This window comes from Rhinatrema bivittatum, chromosome 4 (genome assembly GCF_901001135.1).
Source record: "Rhinatrema bivittatum chromosome 4, aRhiBiv1.1, whole genome shotgun sequence".
Lineage (NCBI taxonomy): Eukaryota > Metazoa > Chordata > Amphibia > Gymnophiona > Rhinatrematidae > Rhinatrema > Rhinatrema bivittatum.
In genome coordinates, this window is record NC_042618.1 from 131,955,731 (window position 1) to 131,981,837 (window position 26,107).

The 26,107-nt window shown below is 44.9% G+C and overlaps 1 protein-coding gene across 6 annotated transcripts in view; it reads right to left on the reverse strand.

The window, feature by feature from the left end:
* The window catches only part of TMEM229B (transmembrane protein 229B), a 166,088-nt gene that overhangs the window by 114,634 nt on the left and 25,347 nt on the right, over positions 1-26,107 (reverse strand). For 3 of the 6 annotated variants that reach the window (XM_029598843.1, XM_029598844.1, XM_029598840.1), the window contains exon 1: positions 8,297-11,816. The exons of the other annotated variants lie outside the window; for them this stretch is intronic. In XM_029598843.1, coding sequence (XP_029454703.1) covers positions 8,297-8,326 — 30 coding nt within the window. In that variant the 5' untranslated portion in view covers positions 8,327-11,816. Of the gene's footprint in view, positions 1-8,296; positions 11,817-26,107 lie in introns of those variants that run through there. 6 annotated transcript variants of the gene reach the window in all.

Sequence of the window (26,107 nt, forward strand, 5' to 3'; positions counted from 1 at the left end):
AATAAGCGGGCTACTGGCATCCCGGAGCGGGGTTCAGAAATATGCGCAGTGGTTGCTATTTTGTAACAGATATAGGGCCTCATTTTCTAAAGTATCGCAGGCCTGCAATACTTTAGGGAATGAGGGGCAGGGGGTCGACCCGGGGGGGGCGGTCCTGCGCTAGCCGGCAGCGATCGCACCGCCGCGGTGCGATCGCTGCCGGCTTCGCACCCAATAGCGCCACCATAGAAGGTGTAGCTATTGGGCACGAACTAGGACGCGAAAAGGCCCTTACCTTTTCGTCGTCCGCAGCACCTTCGCGGAGTCGGCCCCGGTGACGCCCCGACTCCTCCTCTTCAGGGGCCGACTCCGCCCCCTATCTTGGTATTGCACGCGATAAGGGACTTTTCTCGTGCGAAACATCCCTTATCGCGTGCGATCCGTCTGGAAAATGAGGACCTTAGGTCGATACATTACTGAATTAATTTGTATACTTTTACACCTACTGACTGACTCGTGTAAACTGGAGGGGTTCAGGATTACATGCTAAAGGGTCTAGGTGAACTGGAGAAGGTCTGGGTGACTTGGCAAACTGGTGATTCCAAGTATGCATGCAAGTACATTTTTTTCAAAACGGTATATTTACATACTTTGTAAAATACCTACCTGCATGTAAAAATCGGAATTTTTACATGTACATGGGTTTTTTTATGCACCTCAAATATGTGCATATTTTATAAAACAAGCAGAGAATTTATGCGTTGTCTTATATTTTAAATATTCATGCATACCAAAACATATGGGCCTGATTTTCAAAAGTATTTGCACACTGAAATGTGAATTTTCAAAAAGTTGCACATGCACAAATTAGCAGATGTGAGCGCAAATAGCACATATTTGCTTAAATGCTATTTTATAAATTTCTCACATCCAGGCACAAGTAATGATACGTGAATAAATTTGTATAAAAAAGGGGCGGGACAGGGATCTTCTGGGGAGGGCTACCATTTACATGTATAAGTTGCTATTTATAACTTGCCATAGGGACACACACACACACACCTGTGACCTGCGCATATTTTATTTTTTTTTTGTTTATTTTAATTTTTCTCCAACAACCACAGTTATAACCATTAACATACATGTGAGAGGGATTTTGTGTCTGGAATTCATGCCAATTGCAGAGTACCCTATTAATGATTGATAATTATTTTTGGCTTGTTGAGGCCCCTGCCGTGTAACACGGAGGAAGGGAGGCTATTAAACTAGGGGCTTTGGAAATCCTATCCCTTTACTGGGCGAACTGGGAATGAACTGGGAAAATTAGCAATAGTGTCAGCACACGTGCCTATTAAAATCCCCCCACTTATGTGGTAGAAGCGGCATTTGCACACACAGGAACGCGCCCACTTAAAGTTGAGTGCACATGATATATGGTAGTATAGATAAATTCTCATATTTCTGCCAGGGCCTTGTAATATTCCTGCTGACCTTCATTTAGATAATAAACATTAATCAGGACAAAGTGATCTCCATAAACAGTCCATTCCAACACTATGTATTGCCCACTGGGATTCGCGAGCTGCCTATGCACTTGTAATGGAAATGCCTTATGCACTAAGATACATACCCTTCTGCTTTAGGAGTTATACGGTGAGTAAAAAACGTATCCCACCCATTCCCTTAGTAGCTTTAGCATGTTCCGCGTCACTTAGGTGAGTCTTCTGCAGGAAGGCAATTTCTGTTTCTTCAAATAGTATAAAATATGTTTACACTTTATAGGAGTACCCACCCCCTGCACATTAAAAGAAATTATGTTAGTTCAAGACTAATTATTGTATATATATATCTTGCCAACAAAATGTCTGCCACAACAGTGAGGTATTTTGTCAACTGTCATCACACTTTCCTGTATCTCATATCAAATTAGTGAGTATACAATACCCAACTCATCCAACTGCCCTCAAAACAAAACTGCAGTCACATGAGGGTATAAGAGGACCCCCGTCCACCTCAGCCTCAGCCCACATAAATCCCTATGCCTTCTCCCTCTTCCCTACTAAACGCGCATTCAGTCTCCCTCTGCGTGCGCAAATAAGAAAGCAAAAACCAGACATACAGACCCCTCTCTCCCCCTCTGCCTCTCTTCCCTAAATCTACCTCCTTCCTCTCGTTGCCCCCACTCTGATATTGTCCTGGACCCCTGCAGTATTCCATATACAATTGCTTCTCAGGCAGTGCTCTGGTGAGTCCAAAATTCTACTCTGTACCCTCATATATTGGCCTATGGACACTATGTGGCACCACCACATAGTGTCCATAGGCCCTACAGACCCCAAAGTCAACAGGGCACCCTTCTGTATCGAACCACCACTTCAATAGGTCATTTCCATGAATCACACTCTCTGCTCCATCGCCAGGTCCCAGACACTGTATTTCCACAGCCCACACCTTCCATTTCATGGGCCACACCTATCCAGATATATGCTCAAGGGGGCAGCTACAAGGCAAAAGACATAAAGCTATGCACAACACCCAAACCACTCCCTTCTCCTGCTTCCTCCCCTCCCCCCTCCATTCGAATAGCATAGTAACCCACCCGTTTATCACCCTGGGATTGTACCCTGTAAGCATTTTAACATCTATACCCCATTCCTCCACCACACTTATCTTCCTCCTTTTCTTATCCTGGAAGGGCGAAAGAAAAGGATCAACCAGGCTCTCAGTGGTCAGATCGGGGAGGAGCTTCGCGCAGATCTGGATGAAAATGACTGAAGGGCAGTCTGGCTCATGCACGATTTCCCAGGAGTGGAAAGTGGAGCATTGCACCTTTGACAGATACCTCACCAGATGCTTTATTTCCTTTTTATTTTGCAAGCACACAAACATAGGCCTGCGCATATTTACACCTGCTGATTATCTGGAATAAGAGAGAATAAAATTCTTTATAGCCAAATACTGACTGGGTGAGGGGTCAGGGTAAACTGGGGGGGAATTTAGGCTGAAGAACCAGGAGGGTCTTGATGACCTAGAGGTAGACTGGGCAAACTGGTGGTCTAATTGATAAAACTGGCAATTTCCTTCAGGTACACATGTTACAAAATTTGATGATTTACACATGTAAAAGCCAACAAGTGCTAAGCAAAATACGTGAGTGAAATCTCCATGTGTAAATACTTAATATTAAGAGCACAAATACTCGTGTATAGGATATTTGCACTACTTATCAGGTTAAATTCTAACTTCTCGAGGTAAATGGCGGCTTTGCTGCCATTTAACAGGATAATTCTCAAAAACCGCTACTTATCTGGCTAACTAAGGCCTAGATTTATCATTTTGCTATAATTTTCATGAAAATAGCGCCCGCGATAAAAAAAGGGGCATAGTTAGGGTAATTTTCCTGATAATACATTGCATAGCTATTTTACTGCAACGTGTTAAATTTATTGTACTTTTGTACTTTGGGCTGCTGCTGCTGCTGCTTAGAGACAGAGAGAGAAAGCATAAGGATCTCATATAAATAAACTATTTATACCACTGTAAAAGGGGCAACTAGTGAGGTTTTGGTGGTTGCCTAGGTTTTCGGGGGTGGTTTTACATGTACAGTCAGCAGTACAAACAGCACAGTAGACATCAGTGAAGATTTGATGTGATTTGGAGGGATAAAAGGTACACAAAAATGAGATTTGTACATTGTACTCTCGAGCTAGCTTGATAGGAACTAGGTAGAGAGTGCATCCAGCTAGGTCGAGAGTACTTTATACAAATCTCATCTTTTTATACCATGTAAAACTGTCCCCTAAAAGCTAGCACACCACCAAAACCTCACCACGAGTTCAGAATGCCCACTCTTAAAGTGGTATAAAAAGTTTGACTAATATGTGTCCCTCCCCAGAGGCGCTGCCTCTCCCCTCCCTCTCCCTTCTCTCCACCCAAAACAGGATTTGCAATATTTATCAGAAATCCCATTTCAGCCATAACACTCAGCTATTGCAGCAATAACACCAGGAAAAAATTATTTCCAGCATTAAATCCCATGATAGCAGGCATTACATCATCACACACAACATTAAGTACCCCTCATTTTCATGAACTCTTCCCACTTCACTACATTTTTCAGATTTGCATACGCATGTTGCAATGTATTTTTTATCACATGCCTGCGATAAGGCCCTAACGTGATTTCAAAAATGACCCCCTAAGATAGCCGGATATGGGTTAAAATGCTACTTATCCATCTATGTTGAAAATACATGCCGCATATCTTTTAGGTATGTGAACATGTTGTCAGGTAGATTTAAGTGTACTTTATACAGTGTGCACGTATTTGCGCACACGATATAAAATACATGTTCATGCATGCACATCCAAATAGCTGCATATATGGGCTCGCGCTTGTTTTAAATTTATCCTCTTAAAACTGAGTTTAACGTGTAAATGCATTTTATCTGCATTAAGTGGCTTTTGCAAATTGCTACGGTATATGCTATTGAATTATCCATAGGATTTACCCACGTTAAGTGCACTTAACAAGGGTAATTGGCTTTTGAAAATGACTACTACAGGGGCCGATATAATAAGCCGCGCAAAACCTGCCGTGGTTTTTGGCGTGCATAATTGCGCATGGTTTTCCTCATTAATGTTATGCGCATATGTAATAACGTGTTCGGCACAGATCAAACGTGTGCAGAATCCTTTCAAAAACACAGGGCAGGTTTTGCACAAGTTCTTGCAAATGCCATGTAACGGAGGCGATTATCTATTCACAGACAATGCAGGGACCCCCGCTAGTAGGGTGAACGGTCAGTGCAGGCTTTTTTCAGCACCTGGGTCAGGCAGGAGTTAAGTTAAAGCGCCTTTCTGGAGGCGAAGAATAACAGCAACATAAGCCTTACAGCGTGACAGAAGAGAGAGGTCAGAAAGAGAACCGGCTGAGAGAAGGCAGTTTCTTGCTGAGGATGAGAGGAGGGCCTGAGAGGAGCAGGTTGACCTGGCTCAAGCTGCTCGCAGAAGGGCACACAGGCAGTGGATATTCCGCCTGAGGACAACACTGCTGGGGATGCCGGGGCCTGAGCTCCAGGGCTATTCCCAGTCTGTGTGAAGAAATCCGTGGACATGGATGTGCCATTCTGGGCCAGGTCAAGCTTCTCGGAGCCTTACACTTCCATTTAACACATGTCACTTTAAACAGTCAACAATCTCTGCTGCATTTCCCGCGCTCACCAGCATCATTCGTTATAGTTCCCATGTGGGCGGAGTCAGATCATGAAGGGGTTAGACATTTCTCTACCCATCTTCAGTCCCACTCCCAAACTATTAACTTCTTCATTGTCTTATGAAAGGGGAAGGCTTTCGCTCCGAGAATCAATCACAGGTCTCCACGCACTGATAATTATGCAGGTTTGTGCGCAGGTCTCTATATAGGAACAACGCACCACAAGGACCTCAGGAAAATTACATCTAGACGTCCCATCACTACCTTTAGCTAAGCTAACCAACATAAGAAACAGAGCCATCTCCATAGCAGAACCTAAACTCTGCAACTCACTACCAGAGTACCTAAGCTCACAAAGCAACACCAAAACATTTAAAAAAGAGCTCAAAACATGGATCTTCAGACAAACCTTCAAAGATGGAATTGGTTAACCACACATAACATATCCAACACATAACCATCGTCGGTTATATAATGACAATCTCAAGACTATTATAGAGAGCGTTACTATATATCTACTCACAGGCCTTTAAAATTAGTAGGGATGTGAATCGGGCTTCGGACGATTGAAAATATCGTCGATATTTTCAAAATCGTCAGAAATCGGGGGCTCCCCCAAAACGATAGGAAAACCCCACGATATTGATCGTGGGGGTTCCCTTATTGTTTTGGGGGAGGGCGGGAAAAACGGCACACAAAAATAACCCCTAAACCCACCCCGACCCTTTAAAACTAACCCCTTAGCTTCCCCCACACTCCCGACGCCCCCAAAAACATTTTACAGGTACCTAGTGGTCCAGTGGGGGTCCTGGGAGCTATCTCCCGCTCCAGGCCATCCTCCCGCTCCCGGGCCGTCCTCCCGCTCCCGGGCCGTCGGCTGCCACTAATCAAAATGGTGCCGATGGCCCTTTGCCCTTACCATGTGACAGGGTATCCGTGCCAATGGCCGGACCCTGTCACATGGTAGGAGCACTGGATGGCCGGCGCCATCTTGTGCTCCTACCATGTGACAGGCGCTGACCAATGGCACCGGTAGCCCCTGTGACATAGTAAGGGCAAAGACTATCGGCGCCATTTTGATTACTGGCAGCCGATGGCCTGAGTGCAGGAGATCGCTCCCAGACCCCTGCTGGACCACCAGGGGCTTTTGGCAAGTCTTGGGGAACCCTCCTGACCCCCACAAGACTTGCCAAAAGTCCAGTGGGGGTCCGGGAGCAACCTCCTGCACTCGGACCGTCGGCTGCCAGTATTCAAAATGGCGCCGATAGCCTTTGCCCTTACTATGTCACAGGGGCTACCGGTGCCATTGGTCAGCCCCTGTCACATGGTAGAAGCACAAGATGGTGCCGGCCATCTCTAAAAATTAGTACTCATCCAGCACTGACATTCGCTTCTTTCTGTTATAACATAATTCTTCCTTCCATTATAACATAATTCAGATTATGTACCCCAACCCACCAACGTTACTTAAAAAAGTTGATATAAATTATATAAGTTGAATCAATTCTTGTTGATAATTAACTTGTTTGATATCAGTTACTTCCAAATGTATTAAGTTGTTGTATCTGTAAACCGGAGTGAAGGCAGCTAGCTAAACTTCGGTATATAAAAACATTTAAATAAACAAATAAATAAATAAATAAATAAATAAAATAATTGCACGTGTATTTGGTTAGCATGGATTTTCTGCGTATATCTCATTTGTATACATTTCCTTTATTACATCCCACGGGGCCGCTGCTTTTTGCCACGTGCGCTCAAAAAAAATACATGCAGAAAAATAGCACCGATTTCAGCGTGGATCTTATTACATCGGCCCTATAGTATCTTACATTTACACACGTAACTCCTTTGAAAATTCACCTGTTAGTGTGCACTTTCGGACCAGAAATATACATGATATTTTATAAACTGTACAGTACTTAGTGCACAGTTTATAAAATACTGGTATTAATCTCGTGAGGTTCATATTCAGATACAGTCCGAAAAGCAAAGTTAGCTGCATAAACTTATCTGGTTAACTTTTGAGGCGTATTAGGAAGTGCAGCCACACTACTGAATATAGCCGGCTATCATCTAGGGTCATTCATCAAATTGCGATGGGTCGTTATCACAATTTGGAAATTCAAATTAGGGAAAGGGGAGGAGTTTGGGCAAGGTTTAGGCGGGGTTAAGGAAATTTAGGGGCCTGTAGCGCTGTGGGCGATAACGTATCGCACAATATCGCCCACGTTAGCACCAGAAATAGCTATAGCTATTTTATTGGCACGAAGGGGGTGATAGTGTGGCAGTGCGGCCCCAACCATGGTGAGCAAAACGCACCGCCACGATGCGGCTGCCTGCTCACTATTCCCCCCCCCCCCCACCCCTTTTTTTTCCACGGGCGATCATTTCCCTGTAATTATTGCGAAATGATGAATCCGGTCCTAAATTAGTTAGCCAGCTAACTATAGATGCCTAACTTTAGGATGGCTCTTTGGCCCGAGCAGACTTAGCCAGCTAAGTCATCCAGCTTATTCTGAATATTGGAGTTAGCCGGTTAATTTAGCCGGCTAACTCAACTCCTCTCAGTTATGCCCTCGGAACACCCCTAACTCAGCTGGCTCAATTCTAGTCACCTAACTTATTAGGAAGCTAGAATTTAGCCAGACATGTGCCCTAATATTCATTTAGCTGGCTAACTTCTGAATTAGGTGGCTAATACTTTTGAATATGAACCTCTGTGTGACCACTTGTGCACGTAAATGCTGTATCGTGGATAGATTTGAAAGTTTGTTTTTAGAGCTTTTAAATCCATGTAAAAAGCACTTAGGGCCTGGTTCAATCCTTCCATCTGTCTGAAGACACAATAATTTCCCCTATCTTGCACCTATAGGGTCAGCCTCAGGGTAAAGGTCCGCTATGGTCCTACATGGAGCATTATTGAAAATGAGTAGAACTTGAGATTGTTTTTAATAGGGTAACTCCAAAAAACCCATACAAAGGCAACGTTTTACTTCCTTCCTTACATATTACATATTTCTTTTGAAGAGAAACCTAGTTTAATATTTTTGTCCTGTGAGCCTTATTGGTATGATGTTGGGAGCAAGAAAAATCACTAACCTGATCTGCCCCAAGCAACTTCACACTCATGTTCCTTAACTCCACATTGAGTTCAGCATTTGACAGTGGTTAATGCACGCTAGGAGGAGATCACAGTCCCATAAAGTCCAATTCTTCTCTTGACCCTTGACTTCACCTCAGTATAAGCAGTGATCCAGTTGAAAATGAAAAACAAAGTGTAAGTATATCTCTCCTTCATACTGAGGTAAACATGCCCTGCACGCCTATATCACAGCCAGGTAAATGACAAGGAACTATAAGGAATTCAGATCACGGATTCAAATCAGATTACATCTGACTTAACTTCTCTAAGCCAATCTTCGCAAAATTAATTTTGTGACTCGTTATTAATGACAACAAATGTCACCAACTATAATAGCATTAAGTAGCAGGTGTCAGCTATGGATCTGAATAACCAGAACAATACAATTTCAGGGAAGAGAAATTGAAATAGAAACTTTTCAAGGTCCTCCTTCCACAAAATGTTACCCATAAACACATAATTATAGATAACCTTTTGAAAGAGAGTACAGTACTTCTGTTAGGTTTAATTATGGCTTACTGATTATGGAAAGCGTAGCACTACACCCCTTCTTACAGTTACTATTCTGCTCAAAGTAAGGATGCATGAACTGCTTCCATGAGTGACCTGAACTTCAATAATTCCAAACCACTGGTGATTCATATTCACGCAGTTGAAATCTGTTTGATCTGAAATGAGCATTCATATTCATTGATTCATGTTTGTAGCTGATATATTCAATGATTTTCACTATTTTTCAGATATATTGAACTTGAAAATACTCTCATAAACATGATCAGTGTAAATCTATTTCAAAAACTTCAAAATAAATACATAAAATTTACTTTGCTTATCAGAGTAAAATTAGGACAGACATTTGTAAATCTGAACCAGGCTGGAAGAGGTTCACCCATCTCTAATATGTATAATGGGCCTCTTCCATTCTGTCTTTATAATAGATTAAATTCATAACACCTGATTTATGCAATTTTTTTTCCAAAGGTCAAAATTGGGCCCCTAGTATGTATTTAAAGTTTCTCCCCTAATGCATTTGGAAACTAGTTTATTAAAATGCATCAGCCATCTTGGAATGTATGTAAAATACACTTGAAATGCAGTGTGGAAGAAAGGTAAATGTAGAATATACTGTAGTATCTGAAATATCCACAACTGGTCCAAGAACTCCTTCTTGACACCATTTTGCAAGTCAGCATCATCCTGCAGATTTTGTTCATCTCTCTGAATTTGAGTTGCTATTCTTCGTACACTGCCACATACATTGCCCACAGGCTTCTGTCTGAAATATCTATATGTACAATTAGTTCTCATACATAATCAATAGGGTCGGTCTCATTCATGGCAGCTGGGTTGACTATAGGCTTTGGCTGCAATAGTTTAGAACTGTAGAACTACCCATTTAGGTTGTTAATTTCATATTCAATGGGTCAGAATTCTAGATTGGCATACTCAAACATTTAATAATGATCTTCGGGTCATGCAAACACAGTGCATCTTTCTATGTTGAAAAAGCCTGCCAACCTTCCTGCTCCACTCGTTCCATCTATAAAAAAAAAGAATGCATTACTTAAAATATGCATACATTTTATTTCTCTCAGTATAAATGTACACTAGTGTAAATCACCAACTGCTGATGGAACCATTTAGGAATATTTATTCATAAATAATAAATGTATGTCTCAAAGAAATATAGAATATACAGATATAGGTTTAAATATATACATCTCTCTCTCTCTCGATATATATAGATAGATAGATATATAAGGAGAGTGTGAAAATGAAAGATATATTATACACACACACATAACAATAGTAATAGCTAAATTCTTCAAAATATTCACTTGTCTATTTTTTATTCTAGTGCTTCCAATTTTGATCCTGTTCTTAGGTGTTAGGACTGCAGTGTGCTTTGATGTTGAAATCACTGCTAGCACCGGGATGGGAACATTTTATCACCTTAAAGAAACTCCAGCAGACCCTGCAGAAAATGTGCAGGGAGGAAAAGGAGTCTTGGATGCTCTGGACAGTGAAACTGAAGATAATGCACACGAGAAGTAACTGCAAGTAGCGCAGAAACCTGGCACATAAGCAATTCATGACCGGACACAAGAAGGGGGCGATTGAGAGTGACTAGTTGTAGAGTTAATGCAAAAGTACCAAAAGGCAGGGTCACATACAAGAAACATTTTAACTGTAAGTGACATACAAAGCATGTCACAGAGACCCCTATCCATTTCTGAGTTCTTTCAGTTGGCAGATGGATCGATCTGGCCTACTGTTCCTGGTAATTTTATGCTTTCTGTATTTTGTGGCCATACTTTGGTTTTGCATTCTAGATCTTGGTCTTCAGTGATGATTGCTAAGGAATATAACTGCAGGGTTTTTATAATAGTTACTGAATTTAGAAAATATTTGCTTTGGGTCTCATATTTATCAGCGGTTCTGATAGCATTGGCGTCCACAGGGTGGTCTTCATTAGTTGGTCCAACTACAGGTTTTCAGACTAGAGAAGTCTCGATATTTGAGACCTGGCATAAATACTGTTTTTGCGTTTGGCTGGTCATGGGATGGACCTGCGGCCAGCTGCTCTTACCTCCAGCCCCAAGTCACAGGCAGGATCCTCCAGCATCGGGGCAGGCCCCCTGGACAGAAGCGCAGCAGGCCACCGTGCCTGAACAGGCCCAATGTGCCAGCCTGAGGATCACCGCTGCCAGCTGTCTTGGGTGACCTTAGGCACACGCGCGCCAAACTCGCTGCCATTTAAAGCGCCTGCGGTGAGAAAATTCCCATGGCACCCTATGATGATGTTACAAGCAGCTCCCTATTTAAGGCTTCCTCTGATGCCCCTCAGATGCCTTGGCAATAGGTCACCTCCATTAGAGTAGCAGTTTGCCCCTGTGTTCCTGGTTCCTGAACCTGATCCTTGTCTCCGTGTTCCTGGTTTCACTGTGTGTCATCTTGAGTTCCTATGTCCTGTTCCTGGTCCCCCCACAAGTCTGGTCTTCTCCCGAGTTCTTGTCTTTGTGGTCTGCCTTCCTTTGTCTGTCTTCAGCATCTTGCCTGTCCTGTTGTTCCTCTTCTCCTCGCCCTTTGGATTGGACTCCTGGTTTTGACTTCGGATTGGAGACCTGGCTTTGACTTCAGATTGGACTTCCATGCTGCTTGACCTCCGCCTGCCTTTCAACCACTGCCTGCTCTTCGACTTGCTTGAACTCTGCCTGCCCAGACCTCTGCCCGGACCACCACACTGGATGAACTCTGCCTGCCTCTGACCACAGCCTGTAGCAGTCTCTGCTGCCTGATGCTTGCCCTGACCACCGCTTGAACTGACTCAGTTTCTCTCCTGCTGGCCTGTAACACCCTACATGATGGATCTACTGTTACGCTCTCCTCCTCCAGAGGGGAGGAGTTAGAAATCTGTTATCGCTCACCCCACCAGGAGGGCGGAGTTAGCAATCTATTCTGCTTTTCTCCTGAAAGGGGAAGGAGTTAGCAATCTGTCATGATCTGCTCCTCCAGAGGGGAGGAGTTAGCTATCTGTAGTGCTTACCCCGCCAGGAGGGTGGAGTTAGTAATCTGTTAGCGAACTGCTGTTAGATGCTCCTGCCAGGAAGAAGATAGCAATCTGTAATAAGAACTTACAATAGCTGTATATGGAATGGCTTCTAGAGTAGAAGAGAGTCTGTATAGGATTCTATAAACATGGGCCCTCATGGAGCAATCTGCAATCTTGCCAATAGAACTCTTGATCTCCGTACCTGCGAAAACGTCTTGGACGGAAGGGAGTCTTCGGAGCTATAGGAATGTAGGCCCTTGTGGAGCGAGTACAGATTCCTATCTACAATAGAACTCACTGTGTTCACGCCTGCGATCGCTTCCAGGCAATGAGGAGTCTTCTGAGTATTTAGGGACGTAGGCCCTCGAGGAGCGAGTACCGGATCCCATCTTGGCAATCTGAAATCAAGAAGAGAGAGCGGAGCTCCCGTGGAGCGGGTACTCCTGATAAGTTTGAAAAGGCCGAGCAGTGGAGAAGGATTCCCCTAGCTGACTCGGATCGTTGTTGCAGGTATCGTGGACTGCCGAAGCAAGTCCTGTTGAAGTTCCTTGCTAACTCATTAGACCTTTTAAAGTGGAAATGGATGACGTCACTACGGGGGGACGCCCCCGAGGTTCACGCCCATGCTGGTACAAAGTCTGGAGCGTGCGCGTGCCCTTATGTCATCAGGAACATGGCGGATCCGTAGCGTCAAGCCAGCCCGGGGACACCGGGACCAATAAGCAGAGAGAAGCCGCAGCTGCATCTGTCCATCAGAGCCGAAGAGAGTCGCTCCCAAGGTAGAGAGGGTGGAGCGAGGGGCGAGAAGAGGCATGAACGTACCCCCCTTCAAAGGGCGATCTCTTCGGGTACCAGTTTAAGTACCAGAGATGCGCGAGGTGGAACTGATGAGCATCTCTTATCCAATAGGTCTAAGGATCCCAAAGATGGATTTGGAGTCGAAGCCTTTTCAGGCAAACAAAGTTTAGTCTCTGTTCAAACATCCAAGGTCTCAAAGTCTTGAGTTCAAGTCCGTATAACACAGATAGATGTAGATTTGAAGAATCTAGTAGAATGACTAATGACGTCAGCAGCAATGAGAGGGCTGCCGTGGAAATCACTGAGGCTTCAGTGGAAGTGGTGATGTAGAGATTGGTCCAATATCCACTTCGAATGAAGCTCTTCCGCAGGATGCTGGAAGAGAGATGTTGATGATGGCAGCAAAACGAACAGGCTGATGGATGGATAAATCTTCATCCTCGGAATCAAACGGTGCTGTAAACCCCCAGCACGACTTCTGAATGATCCAACGAAGTTGATGAGTAGAAACATCTTTTTTCTTTCCTCGGAATCAACCAGTGCCATGGGTTATGGACACGACTTCCGAGTAATCTTTAAGTAAGGTTGATGAATAGAGATATCTTCTTCGGAATGAAACAGTGCTGTAACCCCAGCACGACTTCCGAGTAGGCCAATCGCAATACTGGTAGCTAGGAATGTCTTCTTTCTTCAGAATCAACAGTGCTGTAAACCTCCGAGTGGACCAACACAAAATTGAGAGGTAGCGATGACTTCTACTTTGGAATCAACAGTGCTGTAGTCGTTCAGCACGACTTCCAAGTAGGTAGAGTGTAGTAGTTTTCTCAAATTTGTAATCCAAGAAGACATAGTAGATGAAGAGCGCAACCTAGCTATGGCATGCATAGCAACCGCTGTGACTACCTGCAGAATTTAGAAAAACTGCTGGTGATGTTGATAAGATCCTCAAAAGAAGTGGTGAAAAGAATCATCCAAGGCCCACTTCATAGTGTGATACAATATTGGATCTTCAAATTTACCACATGGACTCCTCAGGTATTCCACAAAAACTCTGAGATGGTAGTTGTCTCCTGCCCCTGAGTCCTTCAGGGCAGAGGTTTGAACCATCACTGGTTCAGGGTTCATCGAGACTGGACGAGAGAGTGGAGGAGATATTGCTGTATAGCCCAAGAACAGTCCTCCCACGGGACTCAGGCTTGTCCGTTTTCCAGACAACTAGGGCAGACAGAAACATCATGGCCTGGCTGACTACAGTACATGCACAGGCCGTTCTTCCTTCTATATCTTCTCTCTTTAGACGTCAAGTGACCACGACCAGATTCCTTTGGTTCCTTCTTCTCCACAGCAGGAGGTGCTGTTCCCCTTGTGAGTGCAGGAGCACTGGTTGGTTTTAACCCAGGTAACACCTTAGGCCGGAGTCCCTTCACCTTGTCTCGGAGCCGCCAGTTAATCCGAGTGGCTAAGGATATCAGTTCTTCCAGCGAGTCAGGTGTCTGACGAGCAGCCAACTCATCCTTTATGCGAGTGAACAGGCCTCTGCAAAAGAGTGTCTTCAGACATCTGGTGTTGCGATCCCCCCTGTTGCTGCGCCACAGGAGGCATCTTACCTTCTCCTCCGGAGGCCACTCCAAAGCCAGGGCCTCGCCTGCGTACTATCCAGGATTTGCTCTAGGGCCTGGGAGGCCTAGCTGTTCTTGAGGCTGCCTGTGGCTTGCTTGTGCTTGCTTGGACTTCCTGGTTCCAGCCACGCCCTTCTCCCTAGGGGCCGGCCCACGGCACTCCACCTCAGTTAAAGGGCCAGCAAGGGGCGGTCCAGGTGAACTCCTCCCAGGGAGTTGCCTGCATACAGCAGTATAAAAGGACTTTCACTTCAGTTCCTGTTTGCCTTCGGATTGAGTCTCACAGTTGTCTGTGCTCCTTCCTCGATCCAGGTCCTCCGTGGTCGTCTTTGCTTCGATGGCTCCCTGTCCTGTCTCTGCCTGTTGCCTTGATGTTTGTTCCGGATGTTGCCTTGATGTTTATTCCTGATCCAGTTCCTGATGTCCCTGCTTGCCTTAGGTTGCCAGGAGTGCAGCACCCTGCTTTAGGCTGCCAGGAGTGCAGCAACCTGCCTTAGACTGCCAGGAGTGCAGTAACCCACCGCTTCCTCTTCCCTGTGCTCGTCCCGCTCCTGCGACTGTAGGACAAGGTGGTCCGTGACCAGTCCAGCAATGCTGGCTGTGTAGGGCACCCTGAGAGACAGTGCCAATGTCTTCCTTCCTGCCCTTGTCTATGATGTCTTGCTTCAGCTCTTGTCTATGATGTCTTGCTTCAGCCCTCGTCTATGATGTCTTCAGTGTTCTAAGGACTCTGTCTGCCCTCGTCCTCTGTCCGGCCTGCTGCCCTATGCCGTTACCCAGCGGCAGGTCCGAAAGGGCTTAGAACAGTTGGAGGACCGTTCATCAATCAACATTGCGTTGTTGGTTGCCATGGGCGTGCAGGTCCGGCTGAGGGTCAGACTCTGTTCCTAATTCTTGCTTCAGTACCTGCCTGGCTCTCCATGCCTGCATTGGCTCACCTCCCACGGTGTGGCTTGGGGCTCCTCCCTGAGTCCCGCCGTGGCCCAAGGGCTCACCACCTGCTCTAGAGGCGACCGCGCTCCTCGCGCCTGCAACAGAACCCGAAGGCCTCCAAACCCTCGGTCCGTCAGCGGCGTGGTGGATGCACTCATAACATCTGGGGTCCCAACGCAGTTCTGCTGCTAGAGTTTTAAATTCAATAGCAAATTCCACCAGGGATCTGTTGCCTAGCTTTAAGTCCACCAAACCAATCCAGCAACAGTCATACAAGCAGGGTCATCAAAGACGGATTTAAATAAGTCCATAAATCCTTCTATGTCCTGCAAGATAGGGTCCTTGCATTCCCACAAGGTAGAAGCCCATGACAAGGCTCTCCCATCCAAATAAGACAGAATATAACTTGTCTTGGAAAGACTTGTGGGAAACAACGAAGGTTGTAGAATGAAGTGTAAGCTACACTGGTTCAGGATGCCTCAAGTCTTTTGTGTATGAAGCTGGTGAAAGGCTGCAGTAAGTTTCTCCAGGGTTTCTTGCTGTTCTGAAAGGCGTTGAGCCAGGCCCGGTATAGCCTGCAAGGCAGAAAGGTGAGCCGGTTCCATGGGCTACAAACATCCAATATCTTGAGCTGAATCCCCAGGAGTACTGCTTCTCCAATTCTTTCTTGAAAGCTGGCTTCAAGTTTAGGCTTCCCCAATTATATATAGGCTGCTGGCAAGTCCCATAGAAAGAGAAGGTAGCTATGTATATAATACTTCCGTAAGCGGTGTTAGTGGTCGGTAGTGGTTGGCTCCCACAGAGTGATAGTAGTGTAAGGAATGACCACTTGGAGGAAATGGTGAATCCCTGGGCCGATGACAGATGACAGCGGCCCCAGGAGGAGATCCTGAGAGGAACCACCAGCTAGGCTAGAATATGACATAAACACAAATAGTTCTTTATTAGGCTGGACGTTGGACCACCAGAGGTGGCAGTAGTGAGTTGATGTGTTCGGCAGGGCTGAAGTCCCTCTGATACTGGAATATAATCTCTGGGTCGCTGAGCTGTAGAGAGAGAGACTAGAAGTTGTGAGTAGACAGGGTATACTAGATACAAGATGGTACAGTCACAATAGTAGATGTCTGCAATGGTCTCTATGCCACAGAGAGTCTTCAGTATATTTAGGAACAGGAGCCGTAGGCGAGCACTGGTTCCTACAAACAGTCTGTAATAAGAACTCACAATAGCTGTATATGGAATGGCTTCTAGAGTAGAAGAGAGTCTGTAAAGGATTCTAGGAACATGGGCCCTCGTGGAGCGAGTACCGGTTCCTAGCCCCTGTGGAGCGGGTACTCCTGGTAGGTTTGAAAAGGCCGAGTAGTGGAGAAAGATTCCCCTAACTGACTCGGATCGCTGTTGCTAGTATCGTGGACTGCCGATGCAAGTCCTGTTAGAATTCCTTGCTAACTCATTAGAGGTTAGCAAACAAAGACCTTTTAAAGTGGAAATGGATGACGTCACTACTGGGGGACGCCCCGAGGTTCGCGTCCTTGCTAGTACAAAGTCTGGAGCGCGCGCGCCCTTATGTCATCAGGAACATGGCGGATTCATAGCGTCAAGCCAGCCCGGAGACACTGGGACCAAGAGGCAGAGAGAAGCCACGGCTAGGGATGTGAATCGTGTCCTCGATCGTCTTAACGATCGATTTCGGCTGGGAGGGGGAGGGAATCGTATTGTTGCCGTTTGGGGGGGTAAAATATCGTGAAAAATCGTGAAAAATCGTGAAAAATCTAAAAATCTAAAAATCGCAAAACCGGCACATTAAAACCCCCTAAAACCCACCCCCGACCCTTTAAATTAAATCCCCCACCCTCCCGAACCCCCCCCCCAAATGAGTTAAATAACCTGCGGGTCCAGCGGCGGTCCGGAATGGCAGCGGTCCGGAACGGGCTCCTGCTCCTGAATCTTGTTGTCTTCAGCCGGCGCCATTTTCCAAAATGGCGCCGAAAAATGGCGGCGGCCATAGACGAACACGATTGGACGGCAGGAGGTCCTTCCGGACCCCCGCTGGACTTTTGGCAAGTCTCGTGGGGGTCAGGAGGCCCCCCACAAGCTGGCCAAAAGTTCCTGGAGGTCCAGCGGGGGTCAGGGAGTGATTTCCCGCCGCAAATCGTTTTCGTACGGAAAATGGCGCCGGCAGGAGATCGACTGCAGGAGGTCGTTCAGCGAGGCGCCGGAACCCTCGCTGAACGACCTCCTGCAGTCGATCTCCTGCCGGCGCCATTTTCCGTACGAAAACGATTCGCGGCGGGAAATCGCTCCCTGACCCCCGCTGGACCTCCAGGAACTTTTGGCCAGCTTGTGGGGGGCCTCCTGACCCCCACGAGACTTGCCAAAAGTCCAGCGGGGGTCCGGAAGGACCTCCTGCCGTCCAATCATGTTCGTCTATGGCCGCCGCCATTTTTCGGCGCCATTTTGGAAAATGGCGCCGGCTGAAGACAACAAGATTCAGGAGCAGGAGCCCGTTCCGGACCGCTGCCGTTCCGGACCGCCGCTGGACCCGCAGGTTATTTAACTCATTTGGGGGGGTTCGGGAGGGTGGGGGATTTAATTTAAAGGGTCGGGGGTGGGTTTTAGGGGGTTTTAGTGTGCCGGCTCACGATTCTAACGATTTATAACGATAAATCGTTAGAATCTCTATTGTATTGTGTTCCATAACGGTTTAAGACGATATTAAAATTATCGGACGATAATTTTAATCGTCCTAAAACGATTCACATCCCTAGCCACGGCTGCATCTGTCCGTCAGAGCCGAAAGGAGTCGCTCCCAAGGTAGAGAAGGTGGAGCGAGGGGCGAGAAGAGGCACGAATGCAACATCTACATCTTCACAGAGGCCCGTGCCTAAGTCCAGCTGGCCCCAGCACCCGAGGGTTCAACGAGGGCTGGAATTGGTGAAGTTCCTGTTGGGCCTCTGCTCTAGCAAGCTCCACCTGCCAATGGTGGGGACTTACAGGGTTCTTCCCTGTGGGTTGCGCCAACTCCACCTAGGCCCAAGGGTCCACTTGAACAACACTGTATGTGCCTAATATTAGTTCAACAAATATACATTTTGTGGGGGGCTCATAGTTTATAGCATATTTGAGATAAACTCAAATTAGGTAGTTGATGTTAGTTGCTGCTACAAAAGCAGCAAGTGAAAAGGAGTGGTGCCCTTGAGAAAATTTTAATTTGCAGTGGCAGTCATTTGCGGGCTGTGTACAATCCTTCCAGGTGAATCTTCAAAAATTTACACATGTAAAAATTAGCCTATATATGCATTAAGTAGCCTCTACTTGCATATTTTGTATTTTACAAAATAAGTCTGTATATTCACTTTTGCATACACATATGCACATGTATAATATAGGGGCAGTTTAGGGGCATTCCAGGGTGGGCTAACAGTTACGTGCATTAAGTTGCTATTTTGAAAATCACTTATGCACAAACCGTTGCCAACTTACCCATGCATTTTTACACCTGACAATTATCTGGTGTAAGTGATATTATACGTGTTTATTGTGCACTATTGACCAGGTGGGAGGCCTGAGTGAACTGGGGGGAGTTCAGGCTGAAGAACCAAGAGGGTCTCCATGACCTGGAGAAGGACTGGGTGAACTGGTGGAGTAATTGGTAAAACTGGTAATTTCCTTGACACGCATATTTTAAAATTGGCTGACTTATGCATGTAAATCCTGATACATGTGAGTAGGTCCTACTTTACTTTTGCATGTAAAATATACACTGTATTTTTTTAAAATAGGTAGAAGTATGCATGTTCAATGCATTGATATATGTGTTTCAACGCATTGCATGTAGTTACACAGTTGCCTATATACGTGCATACGTTGAGGGGTAAAGATAAACATATTACATAAAACGCACATATATCATATGCATAGGGGCAGATTTTAAAAGGGTTACGCCCGTAACCTTTTAAACCCGCTTCTGCGCGCGCCGAGCCTATTTTGCATAGGCCCAGCGACGCGTACAAGCCCCAGAATGCGCGTATGTCCCGGGGCTTGAAAAAAGGGGCGGCACAGGGTGGTCCAGGGGCGGGGGCATGACCAGAGGCCTCTGCTAGGCTGCTGAGCCAGGGGATCACGCGCCGGCACTTGGCCGGTGCGCGCAAGTTACGCCTCTGGCAGGTGTAACATCTGCAACAAAGGTAAGGGTTTTATTTATTTTGGGGCTGGGGGGATGGTTAGGGAGGGGAAGGTGGGGGGGGGCCAAAGGAAAGTTCCTCCGAGGCCGCTCCGATTTCGGAGCGGCCTCGGAGGGAATGGGGAAAGCCATCGGGGCTCCCCTAGGGCTCAGAGCGCGCTAGGTGCATTAGTGTGCACCCCCTTGTGCGCGCCAACCCTGGATTTTATTATGCGCACGGCTGCGTGCGCATGTTATAAAATCGGCGTACACCGATAGTTATTGATGGTTATAAGAAAATCAGTTCTTGATGAGGGAATGCTAATTCCAGAAGATGTGAACTGAATTTGTTAGAGTTCATGTTGAATTGGTGAATTTTATTTGACTTTGTATAAATACTCATCTAATAAATAATCTCTATATTTCCCATTGTATGAAGAGGGTAAAGCCAAATATTCTGAGTCTTAATAAGGGCATTAACATTATGCTGTTTTGGATCTACTGAAAAGTCAGTCGATTTTTATAGTTGGCTGTAATTAAAGGATTACTTACATGTTATAAGGGAGGATAATTTTCAAAGGGATGTCTGCAGATAAAGGAGAGCTTTACCCACAGAAATGGCCCTTCAGAAAACTGCACAGTTGATGCGTGTGTAAAATGACATTGCATACACACTGTTGCAGGTACTTTTATGCACATAGGGGAAAGCTGTTCCAGGGATGGATTCTGGACGTACGTGCATACCCTTTGATTTTATAAAGTATAAGTGAGTGACAAGGCTACTAACTGTATGGTGAACTTTGGCAAGTGAGGTCCTTTGTATGTCAACATGGCAAACACAGGAAAGGAAACTGTGGTTTCTTACTGAAATTCACCCCTTGGGTTTTTATTATAATAAAGTTATTGAATTTGGTAACCATGTTGTTCTTTGATCTAATATTTACTAGGGATTCTGATAACACTAGGTCTCCCTTTAATTTTGTCTTTCTGTAGTATATTTTATTTCTTTAATTGTCATAACCTTCCAGAAAAGAAATGTGTACCTCTTATTCTATACATGCTGCTCAATTTTAAAGTGTGCCCAAGTTTCTTTGTCAGTTGCTCATGTTGTACAGGGTGGCAGCAGGATGGCTGAACAAGGCTTAACAGCAACCCAATTCAGATTTGGGATGCTAAGAAAGACTCCGAAGAAAACCCTTTAAATACTAATACTTCATCAGAAATTAGAGTTAAATCAATCCAAGGAAGGGAGATGGTAATAATCTTGCTTGGTTTTGCTCCCTTAGCTCTCCATTAGTTTGTGGTATTTGAGCTGCATTATTCTGGTGACATTGCAGGGTTATTTCAGTGCATTCTGGACAAGGTAGGCAAGTTATTAGCAATGCAGCACCGTACCATAAATCAATATTGAACAACAGCTTTCACTGCACTGCACAATGCTGCAGTTCACGCTGGTCAAGGGAGAAGGTAAAGAGGATATGTCAGCAAAGGAGAGAAGATTTTTAGAAACTGCTTTTGTTTTTTAAATCATATTCCAGGGTTATAATTAGTGTTTCCATAAAAGCGCAGTGCACCCCAGCAGGCATAATTTGCAGCATACTGTATTATGTGCTCACAGGAGGATTTATGGACTGATGAGTCCTAAATCTAAACCATTATGCAGTAACTCATCTACTGTACAGTGTCTCTTCTCAATATTAGCATGATTAGCTTAAGAATTGATAGTATTCGCAGTCATGCCAATTATGCAATTTTGGGGCCAAACCTAACTGTTTACTTCTTAGACTGAAGTATTCTGGAATTTGTAACTTGTCTTCTTCAGAACAAAAAGCAGGACTTTTGTCTTACAAAAGTGTTCAAAACTGATAATGGTCAAAAATTGCAGTGATGAGCCTTTGTCCATTGTCAACAGATCCCTACAACCCACAAAATTTTCAGTTAAAGCAATACCACAAAAATGTTAATAGTGCTGAGCTCCACTGACATTAGACCCCATTTAACTTTCTTTACTAATATATCAGTCCAGCCCTGGGGTTCTAGCCCCTATGTCATCTCAATGTACCCTGATCCTCAGAGCCTCACTTTCCAAAAGAAAATAAAGACTACAATGAGAAAAGTGCATTCATTAGGAAGGCAGTTAAGACTATCCCATGGTCTCCAGCACAGAGAAAAACTGACACATATGATAAATTTGAAACCACCCGGCTTATTGGTAATGCAAAAAAAAAAAAAAAACCAACCTTTATCATACTAAGTTCTTGCTACAGAAAGACAATCTCTCAAGCCCTCTGGTGAATTGGGACACAGGCACCCAGTAGTTCATCTGTTATTCTCTCCAAGTAATGCATGGCACACTGGATTTTGTGGTTACCGAAGAAAAATAATCTCTTTACTGAAGAAATTTATAGCAATTAAACTATTGACAAGCAAACCATCCAGGCACAATTCTTTGCTTCTATAGAAACCGAGCAGCATGAGGTCACTGATGAACAGCAAAGTTAATATAACCCTACCCACATGCATTTTATTCACTGAACTACTGGCAGCCACTTCCACAGGCTGGCACAATGTCCTCCACAACCCTGCGCAGCAGAAGACCTGGGATCCTGGAATTATCTCTGCTTGTTACAGCAACCCCCTGCTCGTTACTTATCACGTCAGTTCTCCCCGAAAGACACTTTCGGGTAGATTTTCAGAGGCCTATGCGAGTGGCCGGGCCTTGCGTGTGGCTGAGCGAATTTTCAAAGAGGCCCGGCCACACGCATAAACCCTGGTATGCGCACAATTGCTGGGCTGGGGGACACAGACCGGGACAGCTCCACTGAATGCTGTCCTGAAGACTCGTGCGCTGGCAGCTGGCTGGCGCGTGCAACTTATTTCTGCCTGGGGACCTGAAGTAATTTATAAAACAAAAATAAAAAGATAGGTAGGGTTTAGGGGGTGGGGAGGAGAGGAGAAGAGAGGGGAAGAGGGAAGGAGTTTAGGTAGGGGAGTAGGAAAGTTCCCTCCCACTCCGCTCCTTAATTGGAGCAGACTGGGAGGGAACTGGGGAAGGCCCGAATGCGTAGCCTTGCAGAGTTTGCATTAATTCTCCCCCCTTGCGCGCACCACCCACACATACACGCGGCCCACGGATTTTATAACGTGCGCGCTGGTGCGTGCACGTTATAAAATCAGCGCGTGCGCGCACGCGTGCACGCGTTTTAAAATCTACCCCTTAATTTCTGGCTTTCAAAGAATTTAATCCCATTTAGGACTAGGAGCTGACCTGTCATAGGACTAGCTCCCTTCTTGTCAGTCTCAAAATTCTTAACTCATTAGAATCCCAGGCTCAGCTTCTTTCTCTCTGCCTTCTGTATGGAAAACCTCTGATTTCTTCCTTCCTCCTCTCTCAGAAACAGAACTGAAGAGGCCCTGCTGTTCAGGCAGAAGCTGGCTCCTGTAGCTCCTTCCCCACCCAGGGAAAGCACTATATTCTCTCTCTCTCTCTCTCTCTCTTCTCCAGTTTCTGAGACAGTCCCTATGCTTCATGGCAGGGTTTAGTCTCTCGAGCTCCTTTCCTCACCAGGGGGAAAGCTTAGACTAAACTTTTCGCAAGATCTGCACTACCACCTATACCTGCCTCTCTGTACAGGAACATTTGTACCAGAGGGATAGCCATGTTAGTCTGTTATAGCATCAGCTCATGCATCTGACAAGGCTCATGCTTTTATAAACTGGTTAGTCCATAAGGTGCCACTCGACTCCTGTCATTTTTTTCTCTATATCAGAGAATGTCATTATTCCATAGTAGGGCCAGCCACTCTCTCATAGGTGCCAAAGGGAACCCTTACAGATTGAAACCATTTCTAGTTTGAAATGAATTTTAACTCTTCTAAGTTAGACATTTAGAGGTGACTTTTAAAAGAGATGCTCGCGCCAAAATCGGGAGATGGGTGTGCATCTAACACATGCGTGTGTCCACCCAATTTTATAAAGTGGAGGGAGGGGGGATGCGCGTGCATGTGCTCATATCGCACTGAAGAAAAAAGGGGCGTGGTGTGGGCAGGGCATGGGCATATCCGGGGCATGGTCAAGAGATGTGCGTGCAAGCACCTACATGCCTGGATGCGCACCCAGGTCCAGTGCCGTGTAAGTATACGTCTGCTGTGGAGGAGGTGTACGTTAAAAAAAAGACAACAGGCATCCCTGAGAGTTTAAACCATCTGGAGTAACTGGGGGGAGTGCAAGCTAAACAACTGGGGGGGGGGGGGTTGGAGGACCTAGCTCTAGACTGGGCGAACTGGTGGAAAAACTGGTGAAACTGGTCATGATGTGGACATGCACCACTTGCACGGCTCAAACCTGACCTAGTTATCTATTTTCACTACTGACTGCAAGGTCATAGACCCTATCTGATCTCTAGTGTCAGCTAACTTTCCTCTATGCTTAACCTATACCCTCTTAAACTGAGACACCCATTTTTACCCCTGCCAATTTCGATGGAGTTGAGGCTCATACATGTTTAAATTCCTTTTGCTTTCCAGTCCATCCAGTTTTATCTCCAACAAATGTAAAAAAAATTTTTAAACAATAATGGGGTAATTTTGTACCATCGCACTTTAAAAAGTTGGTAAATACACTTATTCATTTCACTATTATTCATAGTGGATTTATGCACAGAAGTCTGCTTTAAAAATTATCCCACACCTACCCACACAAGTTACATCTGCTAAAATATCTGCACAAATATTTTTATGTATTTAGATTTATATTCCGCTTTTTCCACTTTTTTTCAGCACTTGAAAGTGGATTACATTCAGGTACTGTAGGTATTTCCCTATCCCCAGAGGGCTTACAATCTAACGGGCCGATGCAATACAGGGCGCTGAGCTCAGCGCACTGTATAACCTGCAGTTGGACGCAGGTTGTAGAGGCGCTAACTAATCCCCTTAGGGATTAGTGCCTCTACAATGCATGTCCAACACGGAGTGAAACTAATAGCACTCATCACATGCAAATGCATGTGAATGAAGCTGTTAGCTATTCACTCCCTATGCAAAAAGAAAATGTGCGTCTAGGACGCATGTTGCTGAGCCCTACTAAAACTAGTACAGAAAAGCAGAAAAAACTGCTTTTCTGACTGCCTCCTACTTAAATGGGAGGAACAACTCTTTAAAAAAATAATTTAAAAAAAAAAGTTTAAAAAAAGCACTGGCAGGGGTTTGGAAAATGGACGCTGGTTAATTCAGCATCCATTCTCCGAACATGACTACCGGCAGCAGGAATATATACAATCAATATTAAAGTGTCGGGCATGTAATATTAATTTATTCACTCCTTCACTTATTGCCCATTGGTCCTTTTCACTGACATTTGTCAGTGAAAGGACCAATCCCCTTTCAGGACAGCCTTTTGAAAGGAGATTGGTCCTTTCACTGACATGTGACAGTAAAGGGACCAATCCACAATAAGTGAATAAATTAATATTAAGTGCCCGACACTTTAATATTGATTTTATACACTCCTTCTGGTGCCAGTAGTCAGGGTGGGAGAATGGATGCTGAATCAGTGTCCATTTTCCTAATCCCTGCATGTGCGCTGGTTACGAAAAGGGGACGCTGATAAATTCAGCATCCGTTTTCTTAACCAGCGGACAGCCACCACAGCAGACCTCTTTCCAGCTAGCGCCTCCTTGACGCCGTGAGCCCTAATTTAAATATTGCATCACACCCCCAGGAGAAATGCCTGGGGGCATGTTATGAAAGCAGGCACTGAATACACAGCACAAGTTTTTTGCATCAGCCCCCTAAGTTTGTACTTGAGACAATAGAGGGTAAAGTGACGTGCCCAAGGTCACAAGGAGTGACACAAGGACTCAAACCCTGGTCTATAGCCCACTGCTCTAACCACTAGGCTACACAGAAACTTTACACACAGGAGGGATAACTTTCAAACAACTAAGCGCAATGACATATATGTGCATTTATAGGTAGATTTACAATAGTATCTTATAACCCTCACATATGCACATATTAAAAAATACGCATATATCTACCTCGCAACATACATGCGCATATATGATTACGTGCAATGCATTGAAAGGGAGTATTTCAATGCACTGAACATGCGTACTTTTTATACCTATTTAAAAAATATATGTGCATATATTTTACGTGCAAAAATAAAGTAGGACTTACTTCATAAATCAGAATATTTTAAAACATGCACATAATTGACATTACCAGTTTTACCAATTACTCCACCAGTTTGCCCAGTCTTTCTCCAGGTCATTGAGACCCTCCTGGTTCTTCAGCCTGAACTCCCCCCAATTCACCCAGGCCTGCCATCCAGCCAACTTACATAATTTACACATTTAATATGACGTATGCAAGATAATTGGCAGGTGTAAAATTCCACAAGTAAGTTGACAAATCTACATGTGTCTTTTAAAATAGCAACTTATGCATGGAAATGTTGGCCTTGCTCCAGAATGTCCTTAAACTGCCCACTTTTTACACAAATATATGTGGAAAGCAAAAATATGCACGTCTGATGTTTATAAAACAGCATGTAAACGAGTAATTTATTTTATTTAATTTATATGCTACATTAAGAAGCTCACAAAGTAACAAACATAATCATAAAATAAACATAACATAAAGCAAACAATAAAAACAGAAATCATCTTTGCCTGTTCTTAACATTACTAAAAATAAAAAAC